This window comes from Glandiceps talaboti, chromosome 16, assembly GCF_964340395.1.
Source record: "Glandiceps talaboti chromosome 16, keGlaTala1.1, whole genome shotgun sequence".
NCBI classification, from domain to species: domain Eukaryota; kingdom Metazoa; phylum Hemichordata; class Enteropneusta; family Spengelidae; genus Glandiceps; species Glandiceps talaboti.
Window position 1 is genome coordinate 1,327,218 of NC_135564.1, and position 21,092 is coordinate 1,348,309.

A 21,092-nucleotide genomic window follows, 5' to 3' on the forward strand; every position below is an offset into this window, starting at 1 on the left:
GAAAATTCACTTCTTTATTCAGAAGACACCATGATGTACAAACGCAAAATAAAACTTTTATATATTTATTTTAGAAGATCCTTCATTCATTTACGACGGTCACACTTTGTTCATTTCACTGTACTATGTAAAGTACAATGCAAACGTGACTAACGTACACTGTGGCGTTACGTTCGTCCATGCACAGTCGTCCCCTCTCGCTCTATCACGTGATAGAGACTGTGGTTCGTATCTTTCCTTGACCTCAACACAGTCCCTCTATCCTTCTATAAAGACAAGGACTGTGACTTGATTGAGGAGCATATTTCAGGTATTATTTATACTTACCATTGTCACGTATACAGCAATGAAAGTTTTCAGTAGGAAGGCAAGTGCGCCGTACGGTTCAATAACCAGCAACTTTATTTATACTTGAAGTCCATGACCGCGAGACGGACAAATTGACAGAAGCATTAATTCCGCTGCCGTGCAAGCATAAGGTTAGTCCTCCATGCGCACTTCAAGCACAACCCCTCCCTTGTTTAGTTTTTTTTATGAATAACCTACAAAGGCTTACCTTATGTGCCCATTTTACGAGTTTTGTGTCACTTCTCCTGAAGACACGCAAGTCAGCTTGCTTGTATTTGTGTTCGTAATTCCCAGGCTCTTCGGGGGTAACACGCCTATGTTATCTAAGTTCTTATCTATCTTCAGATCATGTCATATCACCTTCATCTAGTACATTACAAAGAGTTTAAAGATAACAGATAATCACTGTTTTTTCTTTTTATGAAATTCTATATAAGTTTGGTTATTCCATTTATTCAAGTGTAGTGTCAAACCAGAAATAGGAGCACGACCCGTACAGACGACGTACTTGGTGCATGATGGGTAATATATAAACAAATGTTAGGTTGACGTACTCTGAACGTACGTTCCGTCTAGGCTGTTTATTCAGACGGATAAAATTTTGTTTGTTTCTGAAATATTATTTTTACAGTCGCTATCATAAATGCTTTAGTGTTCGAGACACACACAATACTTCTTTAGTTACTCATAATTGCTTAGCACACACATTTGAGGGTTTATACATCAAAAGATGCGTCAGTGCAGTCTGGGCAAGGGTACGAGGCACAGGCATTTGTTTCCCCGAGTTAGAATATTTCTATCAGAATACAATAAAATGTCGATAATATCGTTGATATTGACGTATTTAGCCAACTACATAGGAAAGGGGTAAAATTACACTTGTTTCTGTGATCGGGCAGGTTCACCCACTGCGAAAGAAGACATGAGGGGATGTCATGACCGTGTGTCATGATCGAATGCTGCTGATAAGTCGAAGAGAGTGAGAATGTTAATTTTGCCAGGGTCCAAGGAAGTCAGAATCATGTCATTTACTATTTTCAGGAGTTTCAGTACTATGGTGCGGTTTGTGAGCAGACTGAAGAGGTTCAAGAGATTTTTTGAAGTGAGATGATCATTTACATTTTAATTTTGAGAGAGTTTTCTTTCAAGTACTTTAGACAGAAATTAAAGGTAGCTAAGCTGTGACCATTTTGAACAGATGACAATGATAAATTGAAGAATTTAAGGTATTTACTATCGCTAGACATTATTTGTTTGACCTCTGACGTTTATTTTTGTATATTTCCAACCTCGTAAATGTAACTCTCATAAATTCTATGTCGTTCCTTTCACTCGTGCTTCGCACTCGCTACGCAACCTGTAGTTGTGAACTTGTTATCAACAACGCCAGCTCCTGTGTACCAAGCAGACGAGATTTCACACACTGTGACACATAGCTGAACATTTTAGTAGTGACAGGTACATTGTATATTGCATTTACGAGTGTTTATTTGTTTACTAACATTGAAGTTTCGTGTCGTTCCCTGAGGTTGCAGTGTTTGTATACCTTGGGTTGTCTTCTATCACAGGACAGATCAGTGACAAGGCGCAACCATTGTTTATAGTGGTTTCCTGTACTGTTCGTATTACATTGTATTAGGAAATATGAAGTTAATTTAATTACGTTTGAATGATCTACCTTTGTAACTGCACATATGCAAATTACATGTAATGGTACCGATAATAACATTACTGTAACAAGTGCTGGTTGTCTGAATACCAATGTCATATACTAGCTGATATCGGACGAATGAGTTGGGGGGGTTAAAGTTTTTTCATCGAAACGACAAAATTCCTATATAAAAAAAGAAGTTCGAAGTCAATGTTATGAATGTTGTGTAATTCAATGTCATGAATGTTGTGTAATAATCATTTGATGTACTATAATGCTGTCATTGTTATGTGTATTGACACAAGGTCATTTGTTATTTATCTGGGATCAAAGGTCAGACCGACAGGGACTTAGATTCTAGCACAGAGTAACAACTACATCATGGCTGCCACTAACGTATCTGTTAACCCAGGTATCTTTAAAGTAGATGCCTTGACGGGTTTTAGAAGACTCTTTTACATGATAACTCCAAATGAGTCGTCTTTTGCTACAATGGAAGAAGTACCTGAGTATATGGTTGAAGTAAGTGACAGTAAACTAACATTATGATCTGTGAACCTACCTATCTATGTCATTTAAACTGTAGTTATTGCTCCATAATTGTATTTGTCAAGGTTTGAGAACCCCAGTGGCATTGGAAGGAAATATGCCTGTTTGATGTGTCACTTTGTTACAACTATGCAATCTAATACATGACCACATTCTCTCAGAGAAAGATAACCACCAAACTTTTACTACTAAACCTGGCAGAGAGACTATAGAGCCAGCAGTGTTTTCATGTCTCGCTCAATGTTTAGCACAACTGAACTGATGTTCTGTAGTGCTATAGGGATCGCCCAGCATCTGTCTGTGTGGATGTGTGTGTGTGTGTGTGTGTGTGTGTGTGTGTGTGTGTGTGTGTGTAAACAACTTAAAGTCAAAAACCGTTGAAGCGATTGCCATGATATTCGGTGGGCCCGTGACCTTGGGTGTCTAGTTGGGAAATTGTTCAAATCAAAATGATCTTACCACCCTTTTGTGATTTGGGTCAAAAAATGTGATTTTTGGTCAAAAAATTATATGGGGCATATTGGACTGAAATTTGGGTGAAACATTCTTCAGGGTGTTTTTACTAAGAATTGTTCATGATATAATGGTCCCATCAGTGATATGCAAATTTAAAGGGTTAAAAATGTGTCTTTTTGGTCAAAAATCTATAATTCCATGATTCCATGAGTGCAAATTAGGTGTAAAAATGTTCATTTTTGGTCAAAAACTTATATCTCAAAAAGTGCTTGGTCAATGAGTCTGAAACTTGATGAGCTGTTTCTAGAAGTGTTATTCTGCAGATTTTCTTCAAAACATCTTGACAAACTTGGCCCTAGCAACCATGACCACGCCCTTAGCAACAACCAAATGGCAGTATATTTTGGTCAAATAACATCATCTGATAGGCAAGTGGGTAAACATTCAAAAAATGTATGCAAATACCCTAGCAACCATGACTGCCCATAGCAACAGCCAAATGGTGTATTTCACAAAGAGAACAGGGATTCTTATAGACAATCGAATAAACATTCAAAAAATGTATGTAAATTAGCCTAGCAACAAGACCATACCCATAGCAACAGCCAAATAATCGCGTATATCGCAAAGATAGCAACATAGTTGGATAGGCAACTGGATAGTCATTCAGCAAATGAACACCTATTGTTAGCATGGACTAGCATATGGATAAACGTTTTAAAAAACTACAGTTGTGCTACAATGCCATTGGCGGTATTTTTAGTAACAAATTACATGAAACAAAATACAGAGCCTGATAGCATGCAAACATATGAAATGATACATTTTATCTCACTGTGAACACAAATCAACATCACTGTTGGATAAAACAAGAAAGATTCTGTTTCAAACACAAACTGTTTATTTTTGTTTACAGTGAGATAAAATGTAACATTTCATGTGTGTGTGTGTGTGTGTGTGTGTGTGTGTGTTTGTGTGTGTGTGTCTGTCTGTGTTTGTGTGTGTGTTTGTGTGTGTGTGTGTGTATGTGTGTGTGTTTGTGTGTGTGTCTGTGTGTGTCGGTGTGTGTGTGTGTGTGTGTGTTTGCTAGCTATCAATGCCTGTATTTTGTTTGTGTAATGTTTACTAAAAAAGTTGTGTAACATGTAAAAAACATTGTACCATAGTACATAGAGTATACAAGATAGTATGCAATTAACCATTGTAAGCCCAAATGACAATCAAACATTGTTGTCATACACACATTTCAAACCAGTGTTCATCATATTTCAACAATATCATACTTTACATTGTTACAAAATGATAAAAATTGCAAGTAATTATTAGACTGTTTGCAGTCACTAATATGTGTGGGTTTTTTTTGTCCAAAATTAGTAATAATTTTATATTGCCATGGAAGTTTGCGTGCCAAATGTGCAATTTGAGAGATGGTGTGCCACTAAAAACAGCACAATCAATTGTCAACAGTCTAGGAATTACCCCTCTGTAGTATATGTATTTTTGTCTGCTTTTGTCATTTTATCAAACTAATTATTGTTGACAATTCAAATCAAAGTTACCAACATATACAAATGCTTTATCTACATCCAAATATGTTTACCAAACGTACAAAAATAATGGTTCAACCAAAGTTAGGTCCATAGTACAGTATATTTATAGTGCTCTCGTTAAATTGGTATGTGATGTACCTTTGTATAAAGTCCACAGACCTAGTCTATGGGTCAACACAACAAACACATAATGTAGGGCAAGGTCCTGTAGAATTAATACTTGTCATAGTCAAGTTAGACTGTAATGACATCATCAGTCGGGCTTATCAGTCTGTCCTAATATTTGGGGAAAGGGAGATTAGACCACATGCTTAGATGCAACCATAATGGCTAATCTGTCAGTCAATTTTAAGGCCTTTGCCTGATATGCACAGTGCCCTCTATAGATCATGTGAGTAATGAAATATATGTCTTATATTTTGGAGAAAAAAAACTGTGTCCTGTAAAAAAAACCACTAAATACTAACTACTAATAACAATATCACAATGTTTCATCATTCTCTTTCAGTCAGGTCCATTCTTCTTGGTTGCCATAGTGCTGGAGATGATTATTGGACATCTCCAAGGCAACCACAAGATGTATAGAGTAAATGATAGTCTCAGTTCTATTGGTGCTGGAATGTTTATGACTCTGTTAGCTGGTGTATCCAAGTATGACTCATTATCATATATTTATGTCAGTCTGACAATAGACTTCAATCACTTGTATAAAATATACCAATTTTGGACATCATACATCCAAGTTTATTGCCGATGTATGAAGATAAATACAAATTGTATCTTTTAGATCCAATGTTAAAATCATCTTTACCTGTTTATAGATTCATGATTGTTGACATTGGTTTATTCTTTTAGAACATTGTACTTTATGACATCTCTACAAAATAATTGGACTATACATGTAGTCAAGAGACAATGTGCCAAATGTACCAAGTTTATTGCAAATTTGGAACCAGTTTCCCTGAAAATCAAGGTTTTTGGTTCCTCTTTAGACTTTGCCATATAGAAGTTTGTTCCTGATCCTTTTAAAATAAGAAAAGAGATTTGGGGTTCACACATCTTATTGGAATTTGAAATCATCATGCTTTTATTTTGCAAGATGATATTTGGTGTTTCACTCCAAGGAAATATATGAAATTATATTCCAAGTATACAATGATGTGTGTATGTGTGTGTGGTGTGAGCATTATCAAAATTATACTATGCATAAGCCAAGTTGAACAAAAAAATATGGAATTTATACCCTGGTTGTACATCACAACAACATGTGTCTATGTCATGACGACGTGCATCTACGTCACTGGATCTGCTGTGTTTGAAATACGAGTCAAAACATTTAAAATTATCATTACTTTCCTCTGTTTTTCTTTGTTATTACTGGTACTGGTATAATTATGTTATACTCCAATATTTTTCATCTTTCAGCCAGAAAATACTCGTGACCTAAGGGTTGTCACTACGAGTCGTGACTTTTAGTGACAATTAAAGCTCCTTAGACCAGTAGCATTTTCCTTGGCTCCCTTAGGTCACTCATATTTTCCTTGGCTAAACAAAGACAAATATGAGAATAACATGTAAATATTCTCATATTTTACCTGTGGTATTTCTTAGTGAATAAGCTCTTGATATAATTTCTGATAATCTAAAAGTTTTTGTACTTATGATCTCCATTGCCATGTTTTTTCCATTCCAGGGTATTTTTTCACACAGCTGAATTCTTAGTTTATATCTGGGTACATGAAAATCACCGTTTAGCAGATTTAGCCTGGGATTCTCCTTGGACATGGCTGCTGTGTTTTCTTGGAGTTGATATCGGGTACTATTGGTTTCACAGGTATGCACATGGTAAGTTGGGGGTATACAGATCTCAGTAGCAATGTTTTCACATGGTATGTTGGACAAAAATAGACCAAATTGGAATACATGGATATCCCATAGTCAAGAATCCCTAACATTTCTCCCTTTATCAGTATATAAATACTGCATAACTTTCTAAGTTTATTGTTTAGCTGTGTTGGTGGATACTAAAAGCCTTTTATACAATTTTGTCTTTAAACTTTTTTGTTCTGATTTCCAGAAATCAACTTTATGTGGGCAGCACATCAAGTTCATCACAGCTCTGAAGAGTATAATTTAAGTACAGCATTACGACAATCTATTGTGCAGAGGTACACATCATGGGTAAGTTACCCCTACCGTCTTTCCAAATAGACTCAACTACTATAATACCAAACATAGGGACATACCAAATGGTCAGTAGTAATGGGAATAATTGCCTTGGTACAATTTATGCAGTACTTTGTCTGACTATTGTGTTTCTGTTTTCATCTCAGGTATTCTATGTACCACTAGCCTTCTTTATACCACCGTCCGTTGCCCTGGTACATATCCAGTTCAATACACTATATCAGTTCTGGATACATACAGAAGTAAGTACTACATATCAAATGTAATATGTCGATAAGATCATGGAATTGAAGATTATTCAGTTTGCCACTTTTCTGCCAAAAAAAAGGATAAGATAATGGAGAATATAGAGTACTGCTATTTAAAAGGAATGCCGCTCAAGGAAATAGACATTTTCATGGTTTACATCACCTACATAATACTTGTGATTTCATAGAAACATCAAGTTGATCTTATACATTTAGAGGGTAGTGTTCCATTCCTGATTATGGCATTCCATTCCTGATTATGGAATTCCATTCCTGATGAACTCAAAGACCTTTCAGAACTTGAACTTTTTAAACGAAAACTTAAAACACACCTCTTTAAAATGTATCATGAATTGTGATTTGTTTATTTGACTCAGAGTACAAAATTTATATTATCTTAGTGGTCATTTACGTTCGTTTTAATATTTGACATTTTTAAGGCTTTTATAACAAGTCTCAGTCTATAATTTTAATGACCATTCACTATCCTTTTAACATTTGACATTTTAAGGGTGTTAACGGTATACTTGTTTTTGTAGCATTCACCTTATTTATGTTTTTGTATTTTATGTGCAGCGCTTTTGAATATTTTAAATAGAAAAGGCGCTTTAGAAAATAAATAAACTTAAACTTAAACTTAAACTTAAACTTAGTGTTGCTATGGGCTATTGCATCATGGGAGATAGAAGAAATTATATGTTCATGGTTGCTTAATGAATATTCCTTCAGTGTAAAACATCCCTCATGAATATTCATTTCTGCTTATACCCATCATGCATTAGCCCACACCAAAGAGAGGCTGTAAAGGCACAAAATCAACTAGATGTTATTCTGAAATCACTAGTAATTGTAGGTGATGTAAAATCATGAAATGACTCTCCAGTTTATGAAAAGTCCTTTATTTCCTGGAGTGGTGTTCCTCTTTAATGTTTTTGTGTATCTCCTCAATACAGTGAAAATAAAATCCAGATGGGAGGGATAAGTTTACTTTTCATTGAAAATAAAATCCTCAGAAAATAAAATATTCTAGTTGTAAGCTTACACATTATAGAGTTAGAGTTCATGAACCTTACATGTACCGGGGTAGTACTGATATGGCTATTAATACCGTTTTATAACATTTGCTTGTATGTGTTCTAAAAATGTTAAATATATTATGTTTGTATGTTTATTGGCCTTTCTTGAACAAATTACACACAGAAAAATTGATAACACAACAAGAAAATATGACAGTAATAATATTATAATAACTACAGCCTGAATTATTTTCATTAATTGTAAAAAGTAAAGAGATGAGAAAATTCATGATAATTTTTTAAAAATCAACAAGTTGCTCTTATTTCCTCAAAGTAAAGACATTGGCAACCATCTTCATCTACATTTTGGATATTAAATTTTATGAATTTAGTTCTCTATTCCAAACATTTTAGTACCTTGTTTGTTTGCTCGTGATTTGTTTTCCTGTGATTAAAAATTTCAGTGGATGTGAAGTTTACTCACATTTTTTGAAATTTCTATGAACGACAGATTTTTGTCTTTGTATCATTGAAGAAAGAAAATATATTTCTCACGTTGAAATTTTTGCTGAATATAATTTCAGTTGATAAAGACTATTGGACCATTGGAGTACATATTAAACACACCCAGTCATCACAGAGTTCATCATGGTAAGTACTTAGTACATAGAGTACATATTAAACACACCCAGCCATCACAGAGTTCATCATGGTAAGTACTTAGTACATAGAGTACATATTAAACACACCCAGTCATCACAGAGTTCATCATGGTAAGTACTTAGTACATAGAGTACATATTAAACACACCCTGTCACCACAGAGTTCATCATGGTAAGTACTTAGTACATAGAGAACATATTAAACACACCCAGTCATCACAGAGTTCATCATGGTAAGTACTTAGTACGTAGAGTACATATTAAACACACCCAGTCATCACAGAGTTCATCATGGTAAGTACTTAGTACATAGAGTACATATTAAACACACCCAGTCATCACAGAGTTCATCATGGTAAGTACTTAGTACATAGAGTACATATTAAACACACCCAGCCATCACAGAGTTCATCATGGTAAGTACTTAGTACATAGAGTACATATTAAACACACCCAGTCATCACAGAGTTCATCATGGTAAGTACTTAGTACATAGAGTACATATTAAACACACCCTGTCACCACAGAGTTCATCATGGTAAGTACTTAGTACATAGAGAACATATTAAACACACCCAGTCATCACAGAGTTCATCATGGTAAGTACTTAGTACATAGAGTACATATTAAACACACCCAGTCATCACAGAGTTCATCATGGTAAGTACTTAGTACATAGAGTACATATTAAACACACCCAGACATCACAGAGTTCATCATGGTAAGTACTTAGTACGTAGAGTACATATTAAACACACCCTGTCACCACAGAGTTCATCATGGTAAGTACTTAGTACATAGAGAACATATTAAACACACCCAGTCATCACAGAGTTCATCATGGTAAGTACTTAGTACATAGAGTACATATTAAACACACCCAGTCATCACAGAGTTCACCATGGTAAGTACTTAGTACATAGAGTACATATTAAACACACCCAGTCATCACAGAGTTCACCATGGTAAGTACTTAGTACATAGAGTACATATTAAACACACCCAGACATCACAGAGTTCATCATGGTAAGTACTTAGTACATAGAGTACATATTAAACACACCCAGACATCACAGAGTTCATCATGGTAAGTACTTAGTACATAGAGTACATATTAAACACACCCAGTCATCACAGAGTTCATCATGGTAAGTACTTAGTACATAGAGTACATATTAAACACACCCAGTCATCACAGAGTTCATCATGGTAAGTACTTAGTACATAGAGTACATATTAAACACACCCTGTCACCACAGAGTTCATCATGGTAAGTACTTAGTACATAGAGTACATATTAAACACACCCAGTCATCACAGAGTTCATCATGGTAAGTACTTAGTACATAGAGTACATATTAAACACACCCAGTCATCACAGAGTTCATCATGGTAAGTACTTAGTACATAGAGTACATATTAAACACACCCTGTCACCACAGAGTTCATCATGGTAAGTACTTAGTACATAGAGTACATATTAAACACACCCAGTCATCACAGAGTTCATCATGGTAAGTACTTAGTACATAGAGTACATATTAAACACACCCAGACATCACAGAGTTCATCATGGTAAGTACTTAGTACATAGAGTACATATTAAACACACCCAGACATCACAGAGTTCATCATGGTAAGTACTTAGTACATAGAGTACATATTAAACACACCCAGTCATCACAGAGTTCATCATGGTAAGTACTTAGTACATAGAGTACATATTAAACACACCCAGACATCACAGAGTTCATCATGGTAAGTACTTAGTACATAGAGTACATATTAAACACACCCAGACATCACAGAGTTCATCATGGTAAGTACTTAGTACATAGAGTACATATTAAACACACCCAGTCATCACAGAGTTCATCATGGTAAGTACTTAGTACATAGAGTACATATTAAACACACCCAGACATCACAGAGTTCATCATGGTAAGTACTTAGTACATAGAGTACATATTAAACACACCCAGACATCACAGAGTTCATCATGGTAAGTACTTAGTACATAGAGTACATATTAAACACACCCAGTCATCACAGAGTTCATCATGGTAAGTACTTAGTACGTAGAGTACATATTAAACACACCCAGACATCACAGAGTTCATCATGGTAAGTACTTAGTACATAGAGTACATATTAAACACACCCAGTCATCACAGAGTTCATCATGGTAAGTACTTAGTACATAGAGTACATATTAAACACACCCAGACATCACAGAGTTCATCATGGTAAGTACTTAGTACATACAGTACATATTAAACACACCCAGACATCACAGAGTTCATCATGGTAAGTACTTAGTACATAGAGTACAAATTAAACACACCCAATCATCACAGAGTTCATCATGGTAAGTACTTAGTACATAGAGAACATATTAAACACACCCAGTCATCACAGAGTTCATCGTGGTAAGTACTTAGTACATAGAGTACATATTAAACACACCCAGACATCACAGAGTTCACCATGGTAAGTACTTAGTACATAGGGTACAAATTAAACACACCCAGTCATCACAGAGTTCATCATGGTAAGTACTTAGTACATAGAGTACATATTAAACACACCCAGTCATCACAGAGTTCATCATGGTAAGTACTTAGTACATAGAGTACATATTAAACACACCCAGTCATCACAGAGTTCATCATGGTAAGTACTTAGTACATAGAGAACATATTAAACACACCCAGTCATCACAGAGTTCATCGTGGTAAGTACTTAGTACATGGAGTACATATTAAACACACCCAGCCATCACAGAGTTCATCATGGTAAGTACTTAGTACATAGAGAACATATTAAACACACCCAGACATCACAGAGTTCATCATGGTAAGTACTTAGTACATAGAGTACATATTAAACACACCCAGTCATCACAGAGTTCATCATGGTAAGTACTTAGTACATAGAGTACATATTAAACACATCCAGACATCACAGAGTTCATCATGGTAAGTACTTAGTACATAGAGTACATATTAAACACACCCAGTCATCACAGAGTTCATCATGGTAAGTACTTAGTACATACAGTACATATTAAACACACCCAGCCATCACAGAGTTCATCATGGTAAGTACTTAGTACATAGAGTACATATTAAACACACCCAGTCATCACAGAGTTCATCATGGTAAGTACTTAGTACATAGAGAACATATTAAACACACCCAGACATCACAGAGTTCATCATGGTAAGTACTTAGTACATAGAGAACATATTAAACACACCCAGACATCACAGAGTTCATCATGGTAAGTACTTAGTACATAGAGAACATATTAAACACACCCAGACATCACAGAGTTCATCATGGTAAGTACTTAGTACATAGAGTACATATTAAACACACCCAGTCATCACAGAGTTCATCATGGTAAGTACTTAGTACATAGAGAACATATTAAACACACCCAGACATCACAGAGTTCATCATGGTAAGTACTTAGTACATAGAGTACATATTAAACACATCCAGACATCACAGAGTTCATCATGGTAAGTACTTAGTACATAGAGTACATATTAAACACACCCAGTCATCACAGAGTTCATCATGGTAAGTACTTAGTACATACAGTACATATTAAACACACCCAGCCATCACAGAGTTCATCGTGGTAAGTACTTAGTACGTAGAGTACATATTAAACACACCCAGTCATCACAGAGTTCATCATGGTAAGTACTTAGTACAGAGTACATATTAAACACACCCAGTCATCACAGAGTTCATCATGGTAAGTACTTAGTACATAGAGTACATATTAAACACACCCAGCCATCACAGAGTTCATCATGGTAAGTACTTAGTACATAGAGTACATATTAAACACACCCAGTCATCACAGAGTTCATCATGGTAAGTACTTAGTACATAGAGTACATATTAAACACACCCAGCCATCACAGAGTTCATCATGGTAAGTACTTAGTACATAGAGTACATATTAAACACACCCAGTCATCACAGAGTTCATCATGGTAAGTACTTAGTACATAGAGTACATATTAAACACACCCAGTCATCACAGAGTTCATCATGGTAAGTACTTAGTACATACAGTACATATTAAACACACCCAGTCATCACAGAGTTCATCATGGTAAGTACTTAGTACATAGAGTACATATTAAACACACCCAGTCATCACAGAGTTCATCATGGTAAGTACTTAGTACATAGAGTACATATTAAACACACCCAGTCATCACAGAGTTCATCATGGTAAGTACTTAGTACATAGAGTACATATTAAACACACCCAGTCATCACAGAGTTCATCATGGTAAGTACTTAGTACATAGAGTACATATTAAACACACCCAGTCATCACAGAGTTCATCATGGTAAGTACTTAGTACGTAGAGTACATATTAAACACACCCAGTCATCACAGAGTTCATCATGGTAAGTACTTAGTACATAGAGTACATATTAAACACACCCAGTCATCACAGAGTTCATCATGGTAAGTACTTAGTACGTAGAGTACATATTAAACACACCCAGTCATCACAGAGTTCATCATGGTAAGTACTTAGTACGTAGAGTACATATTAAACACACCCAGTCATCACAGAGTTCATCATGGTAAGTACTTAGTACGTAGAGTACATATTAAACACACCCAGTCATCACAGAGTTCATCATGGTAAGTACTTAGTACGTAGAGTACATATTAAACACACCCAGTCATCACAGAGTTCATCATGGTAAGTACTTAGTACATAGAGTACATATTAAACACACCCAGTCATCACAGAGTTCATCATGGTAAGTACTTAGTACATAGAGTACATATTAAACACACCCAGTCATCACAGAGTTCATCATGGTAAGTACTTAGTACGTAGAGTACATATTAAACACACCCAGACATCACAGAGTTCATCATGGTAAGTACTTAGTACATAGAGTACATATTAAACACACCCAGTCATCACAGAGTTCATCATGGTAAGTACTTAGTACATAGAGTACATATTAAACACACCCAGTCATCACAGAGTTCATCATGGTAAGTACTTAGTACGTAGAGTACATATTAAACACACCCTGTCATCACAGAGTTCATCATGGTAAGTACTTAGTACATAGAGTACATATTAAACACACCCAGCCATCACAGAGTTCATCAAGTACATATTAAACACACCCAGTCATCACAGAGTTCATCATGGTAAGTACTTAGTACATAGAGTACATATTAAACACACCCTGTCACCACAGAGTTCATCATGGTAAGTACTTAGTACATAGAGTACATATTAAACACACCCTGTCACCACAGAGTTCATCATGGTAAGTACTTAGTACGTAGAGTACATATTAAACACACCCTGTCACCACAGAGTTCATCATGGTAAGTACTTAGTACATAGAGTACATATTAAACACACCCTGTCACCACAGAGTTCATCATGGTAAGTACTTAGTACATAGAGTACATATTAAACACACCCAGTCATCACAGAGTTCATCATGGTAAGTACTTAGTACATAGGTACAAATTACTTGGATTACATTTATGTATCAGTGCTTTGATAGTTAGATAAGTAATTCAATCTGTAGAATTGGTAATATTTTTCTCTGAGCTGTAGCTGATTGCAGCTTACTAAATACCATACTTCCCACAATTCACCATTCAAGATGGCGTCTTTGGTCATTCCCTAGTGTATGTATTTGGGACATATGAAATTTATCATTTTTCCATTTTAGGTCGTAACAGATATTGTATTGACAAGAACTATGCAGGGACCTTGATTATTTGGGATAGAATGTTTGGTAAGTGTTTTTTGAATTTAAGGTATACAAAGAGTGGGGTCGAAAATCAAAGAGTGAAAAGTCTACACAAGTCAAAAAGGGGGTCAATTTAAACCTAATACTGTATATGTATATACCCTGTTACTGACTGTGGGTAACCCCAACCCCCACCCCACCCTCCGAGGTTTGACAAACATATAAATAGGTTCGAGGCAAGTTTCAAGTATTTTGAATGTAGCTTTAGGCAAAATGTTTATACTTACTGTTACGAAGTAGCCCAATTACCATATGACTCAACAAGTGCACAAATAAACACTAACAAGACATTCTCTTATCCAATCTGCTTTTCTTTTTCGAATATTAAAAAAATAATTTAATTTTACAGGTACATTTGAACCTGAAAGTGAACGTGTAGTGTATGGTGTAACACATCCTATAAACACTTGGGATCCAATTTACACTCAGGTAAAATTATCATATCTTCAAAAATGTTGATTTCCCCCTCACCAATCTCTCTGTATGCCCCTTTTGATACAGCTAGTTTCAAGTTACAGTTCACTGGCTCTGTTTGATACAACCATGCCGAAACCAATAAGAAACTGAACATTCTACACTGAGCTAGCAAGATCACAATTTCTTGCTACAACTAGACACTGACACACACATTTTGATGTCTGCAGACATTTATTCATTTTATTTTAAGACAATATGAAACAAAAAAACTATATTCGTTTAATCTTGCTATCTTAAAGCATAGCATGTGCAGTTTCTTATTGGTTTTTGCATGGTTGTATCGAAGAGATCAAAGCAGTGGAATCAATCAATCAATCAGTTTATTTCAGAACAATAAGGCAACAGGCCCAAAGAGCAAATAGAATCAGTGAACACTCGCTTAAAACGGGCTATAACAGTGTTTTTGTTCCAGGAAAAGTCAAGTCACATCTTGCCTAATACAAAATGTGTCAAGATAGGTATTATTAACAATGTCATATTAAACCTGAGAGTTCCCAAAAAACTGAACACATGTCAAGTGCAGTACATGTATCACTTCTTTACACAATAAGATTAGAGTGTTCAATGATGAGGTCATTACCAGAGGTTTCCCATAAATCCTTGCAGGAAATCCTCAAAATGACTAAACACATGTCAAGTGCAGTATCACTTCTTTACACAATGAGATTAGAGTGTTCAATGATATGATGAGGTCATTACCAGAGGTTTTCCCATAAACCCTTGCAGGAAATCCTCAAAATGACTGAACACATGTCAAGAGCAGTAGAGCTTCTTTACAAGATTTTAATAACATTACCAAAGTGCATTTTGATCACTCAAAGTCATACGAATATTAGTAGTTATTTGATACAAGTGTTAAAAAAAGCAGCATAATTTAGAACACTGAGTGGCACATTGATGTATTTCTATGTTGATTTCAGATGTGTCACTTTATTCATATTTGGAAGACATTCTGGAGTACACCTGGAATAGGTAATAAGCTATCTGTACTGTTTAAAGGACCAGGCTGGGAACCAGGAAAGCCAAGACTGGGTTGCATTGAAGATATTCCTATGGTAGAGTATATACTTGTAGCATCATTTATAAACAAAATGACACTTTCTCTATCATTTATACCACATGTAAACTGAAAACCTTCCATAAGGCAATGCTTTGACGGAATGCAACATTTTGAGCTATAGCTAGCAATATATATTGTACCTTAATGGGCAAAACAGTTATACCAAGCTATATGAAATTTGAAGCTTGCAAACTTCCGATATTGCCTAATTACCGAAAATCATCATTTATGCAAATGATCATTAAGAGAATAAGCTCCACCAATAACAGGACACATACATAATGTAACTTAACAAAACTTATTACAGTTACAATGCTGATAGAAACTCTGCAGTCGACAATATGTTTAAGAGAAATTGCCTTGCAAGTCTCATATGTCACTTCTACATATATAAGTTTGGATCTATGCCAGCTCAGTACTGATAATGGAAGTTATTGAGAACAATGCATTTTATCTTCTTAGTGGCAAAGTGTTTATCAAACAATATGAACAGTCATGATTTCATGGGTTATCTTTTCCCTTTGGATCAGATTTTTAATCAGATGATTGATTGATTGATTGATTGATTGATTGATTGATTTATCAGCGATCTGTTTTTCAGGTGAAATATCCAGAGAAGAAATACAATAGTAGATACTCAGCATGGGCAGACGCCTATGTGGTGTTGCATTTCTTATTGATTTACTTTGCATTTGACGATATCGCTAAGCAAATCAACGTAAGTAATTAAAATATACTGGACTCTGGTTTTAAACAAATATGATTACATTAATTACTGTTAAAACAGGACAATACACTCAGATACAGACAGACAGACAGACAGACGTATGCTGATAGTGTATGGAAAGTAGCATAAAGCTGTGTAATGTAAAATTCAATATTTACTCGGGTACACTAAATTGAAAATAAGGAGAGTTCCACCCAAAAGTGAAAAACTAATAGTTCCAACTCAAATTACCATGGTAACCATTTGACAGTTTGGATTCCACACCAGTTACAATACCACTCCCTTTACACTATTTTAAACAATTTCATTTAGAGATGTTGTCATCAATGATGTCATTATTTTTGTGGTCTCTTTCAGGTGATGTCATAGTTTGTTACATTGTGTGGTATGACACACATTTTAATGATGTCATTATTTTTGTGGTCTCTTTCAGGTGATGTCACAGGTTGTTGTATTGTGTGGTATGGCATACATTGTATTGACACTGACAACTATTGGAACGATCTGTGACAAAAAGTAAGTCTAAGTATAATCTAGGAAATGTTTTGTGACATCAATATTTTATTTTCTTGTCCATTTGATACCCTGTACTGATGAACAAGATTTACATACCTCTTAATTGTAGCTCCACCCACAGCTTACAAATGTATATAGCGATAAGTCTATGCCCATAGCAACAAGACTGTGCCCTTAGCAACAATCAAATTGTTTACATCATTCTAACAGTTGGGTATTTGCTCATTTACATGAACAACATTTGGTATATGTTTTCTCATAAATGAGCTAGACGGTGGTAAATAGATGATAACACCCTCAGATGGCATCTAGACCATCATTAATGATAAAGACAGTTTACACACTTCCTGATGATAACACCCTCAGATGGCATCTAGACCATCATTAATGATGAAGACAGTTTATACATTTCCTGATGATAACACCCTCAGATGGCATCTAGACCATCATTAATGATGAAGACAGTTTATACATTTCCTGATGATAACACCCTCAGATGGCATCTAGACCATCATTAATGATGAAGACAGTTTATACACTTCCTGATGATAACACCCTCAGATGGCATCTAGACCATCATTAATGATAAAGACAGTTTATACACTTCCTGATGATAACACCCTCAGATGGCATCTAGACCATCATTAATGATAAAGACAGTTTATACACTTCCTGATGATAACACCCTCAGATGGCATCTAGACCATCATTAATGATGAAGACAGTTTATACACTTCCTGATGATAACACCCTCAGATGGCATCTAGACCATCATTAATGATAAAGACAGTTTATACACCTCCTGATGATAACACCCTCAGATGGCATCTAGACCATCATTAATGATGAAGACAGTTTATACACTTCCTGATGATAACACCCTCAGATGGCATCTAGACCATCATTAATGATAAAGACAGTTTATACACCTCCTGATGATAACACCCTCAGATGGCATCTAGACCATCATTAATGATAAAGACAGTTTATACATTTCCTGATGATAACACCCTCAGATGGCATCTAGACCATCATTAATGATAAAGACAGTTTATACACCTCCTGATGATAACACCCTCAGATGGCATCTAGACCATCATTAATGATAAAGACAGTTTATACATTTCCTGATGATAACACCCTCAGATGGCATCTAGACCATCATTAATGATAAAGACAGTTTATACACTTCCTGATGATAACACCCTCAGATGGCATTTAGACCATCATTAATGATGAAGACAGTTTATACACTTCCTGATGATAACACCCTCAGATGGCATCTAGACCATCATTAATGATAAAGACAGTTTATACACTTCCTGATGATAACACCCTCAGATGGCATCTAGACCATCATTAATGATAAAGACAGTTTATACACTTCCTGATGATAACACCCTCAGATGGCATCTAGACCATCATTAATGATGAAGACAGTTTATACACCTCCTGATGATAACACCCTCAGATGGCATCTAGACCATCATTAATGATAAAGACAGTTTATACATTTCCTGATGATAACACCCTCAGATGGCATCTAGACCATCATTAATGATAAAGACAGTTTATACACCTCCTGATGATAACACCCTCAGATGGCATCTAGACCATCATTAATGATAAAGACAGTTTATACACTTCCTGATGATAACACCCTCAGATGGCATCTAGACCATCATTAATGATGAAGACAGTTTATACACTTCCTGATGATAACACCCTCAGATGGCATCTAGACCATTATTAATGATAAAGACAGTTTATACACCTCCTGATGATAACACCCTCAGATGGCATCTAGACCATTATTAATGATAAAGACAGTTTATACACTTCCTGATGATAACACCCTCAGATGGCATCTAGACCATTATTAATGATAAAGACAGTTTATACACTTCCTGATGATAACACCCTCAGATGGCATCTAGACCATCATTAATGATAAAGACAGTTTATACACCTCCTGATGATAACACCCTCAGATGGCATCTAGACCATCATTAATGATGAAGACAGTTTATACATTTCCTGATGATAACACCCTCAGATGGCATCTAGACCATCATTAATGATGAAGACAGTTTATACATTTCCTGATGATAACACCCTCAGATGGCATCTAGACCATCATTAATGATAAAGACAGTTTATACATTTCCTGATGATAACAGGTTTAGGTAGAGTGACCTTTGGGGACAAATTTTCCTGAAAATCAAACTCCTTCAAGTTTCACCAATCTTTGACGTATGGAAGCTTCCTTCTGATTCTTTTGAAATAGTTAAGAAATTTTGGGTTCACCATCTTTTTTTTCAAGAAAATTTACAATCTTTTATATGCCTACATGAATATTCGGCAGCCATATTGGAATCTAAAATTGGTAAATTTTGATATTTGACCTCTATTTCAAAAATTTGTGTGGTGACCCCTGATCTTTATTCTTGATTTTAACTGAGAATGGGCTGGAGTTTTCTTGAGTAACAGGAAATGTTTTAAGAGTTTATTTTTGACTTGTATTTCACATTAAAACTTCTATACAATACAATGTAGCCAAAATAATCACTTGATGCAAACTAATGACGATAGACTGACACTACATGGACTATGTCAGTAACAAATTATACCTAAAGTTCGATGTTCATTATCTCTCATTTCAGGTCATACGCCCCATTGTTTGAGTTCAGTTGTTGTGCACAGTATCTAATATTAGACATTCTCTAATTTCAGGTCATATGCTCCATTGTTTGAGTTCAGTCGTTGTGCCCTGTATCTAATATTAGACATTCTCTTATTTCAGGTCATATGCTCCATTGTTTGAGTTCAGTCGTTGTGCACTGTATCTAATATTAGATGCTACATTGTCTGCAACGTATGTACCAATCCTTGGCATTGGTCAGGTATCAACCAAAGCACAGGTATTCCGTGGACTATTCACATTATCGGCAACAATCTGGTTGGTAGAGGGCATCAGAAACATGAATGGGAAGAAGACAAAGGCCGAGTAGGATGAAGAAACAAACAAATATAATATTAAATTGAAATATTGAGACCAAGACTCTATGATATATATGTCACTAGTTTGATTGTGTCATACCTTTAAACCTGCATTAGCTGTTACTGGGTTTTTTTTGTTTTGTTTTTGTTTTGTTTTTTTTTGTTGTTGTTTTTTTGGGGGGGGGGGGGGTTGATCAGACAACCAGCATTATACCATGTACGAGCCAGGTTCAACAAAAAATATGGAATATATACTAAGGTCATTCTATGTCACAACAACACATGTCTACATCAATGGTTCTGCTGTGTTCAAAATATGAGTCAAAACTTTTAAAATTGCCATAACTTTCCCATTTTTTATATTACTGGTGATGGTATAATTATATTATTCCCCAATATTTTCTTCATTCAGTTGTCACTACGAGTCTAGCAACTCGTGGTGACAAAGGCCACTCGTATTTTCCTTGGCTGAATAAAGAAAAATATTGGGGAATATATAAATATACTCGCTGAAAATTGTTTAAAAAAACAATAATTAGACATTGTACATATCATTTAGAGGACTATTTTATCAATAAGTAGTAAAGTAATAAGTTGAAATTGTGATTCAGTGGGGTGCTGATTTTTGGATACAAATCCAAAAATTAATGAGATTGAAAAAGAAACGGACAGATACCAAAGATGGATTAGAGGCGATTTGCATAAAGAAGAGGGGATCCACCATGAACAGGGATGAGGGGGCTTACAACCTGAGTACCGTGTGGACTGGTCTACTTTCGTCGATACCACTGCGAGGCAAACAGTTCTGAAGAT

General features: G+C 35.5%; 1 protein-coding gene across 1 annotated transcript; it reads left to right on the plus strand.

Moving 5' to 3' along the window:
* Nucleotides 1-2,380: 2,380 nt before the first annotated feature.
* On the plus strand, nt 2,381-20,392 carry LOC144447652 (alkylglycerol monooxygenase-like). Its single transcript, XM_078137729.1, has 12 exons — nt 2,381-2,525; nt 5,067-5,187; nt 6,248-6,399; nt 6,632-6,735; nt 6,888-6,983; nt 8,590-8,656; nt 14,419-14,484; nt 14,849-14,928; nt 15,897-16,031; nt 16,638-16,754; nt 17,197-17,279; nt 20,083-20,392. The coding sequence occupies exons 1-12, from the start codon at nt 2,381-2,383 to the stop codon at nt 20,288-20,290; spliced, it is 1,374 nt and encodes a 457-aa protein (XP_077993855.1). The 3' UTR covers nt 20,291-20,392.
* Nucleotides 20,393-21,092: the final 700 nt, after the last annotated feature.

Coding starts and splice junctions, on each gene's coding strand:
- LOC144447652 (XM_078137729.1), top strand. CDS start 2,381: ATGGCTGCCACTAACGTATCTGTTAACCCAGGTATCTTTAAAGTAGAT. Junction 6,736..6,887: donor TGCAGAGGTACACATCATGG/GTAAGTTACCCC, acceptor TTTTCATCTCAG/GTATTCTATGTACCACTAGC. Junction 16,755..17,196: donor ATATCGCTAAGCAAATCAAC/GTAAGTAATTAA, acceptor GGTCTCTTTCAG/GTGATGTCACAGGTTGTTGT.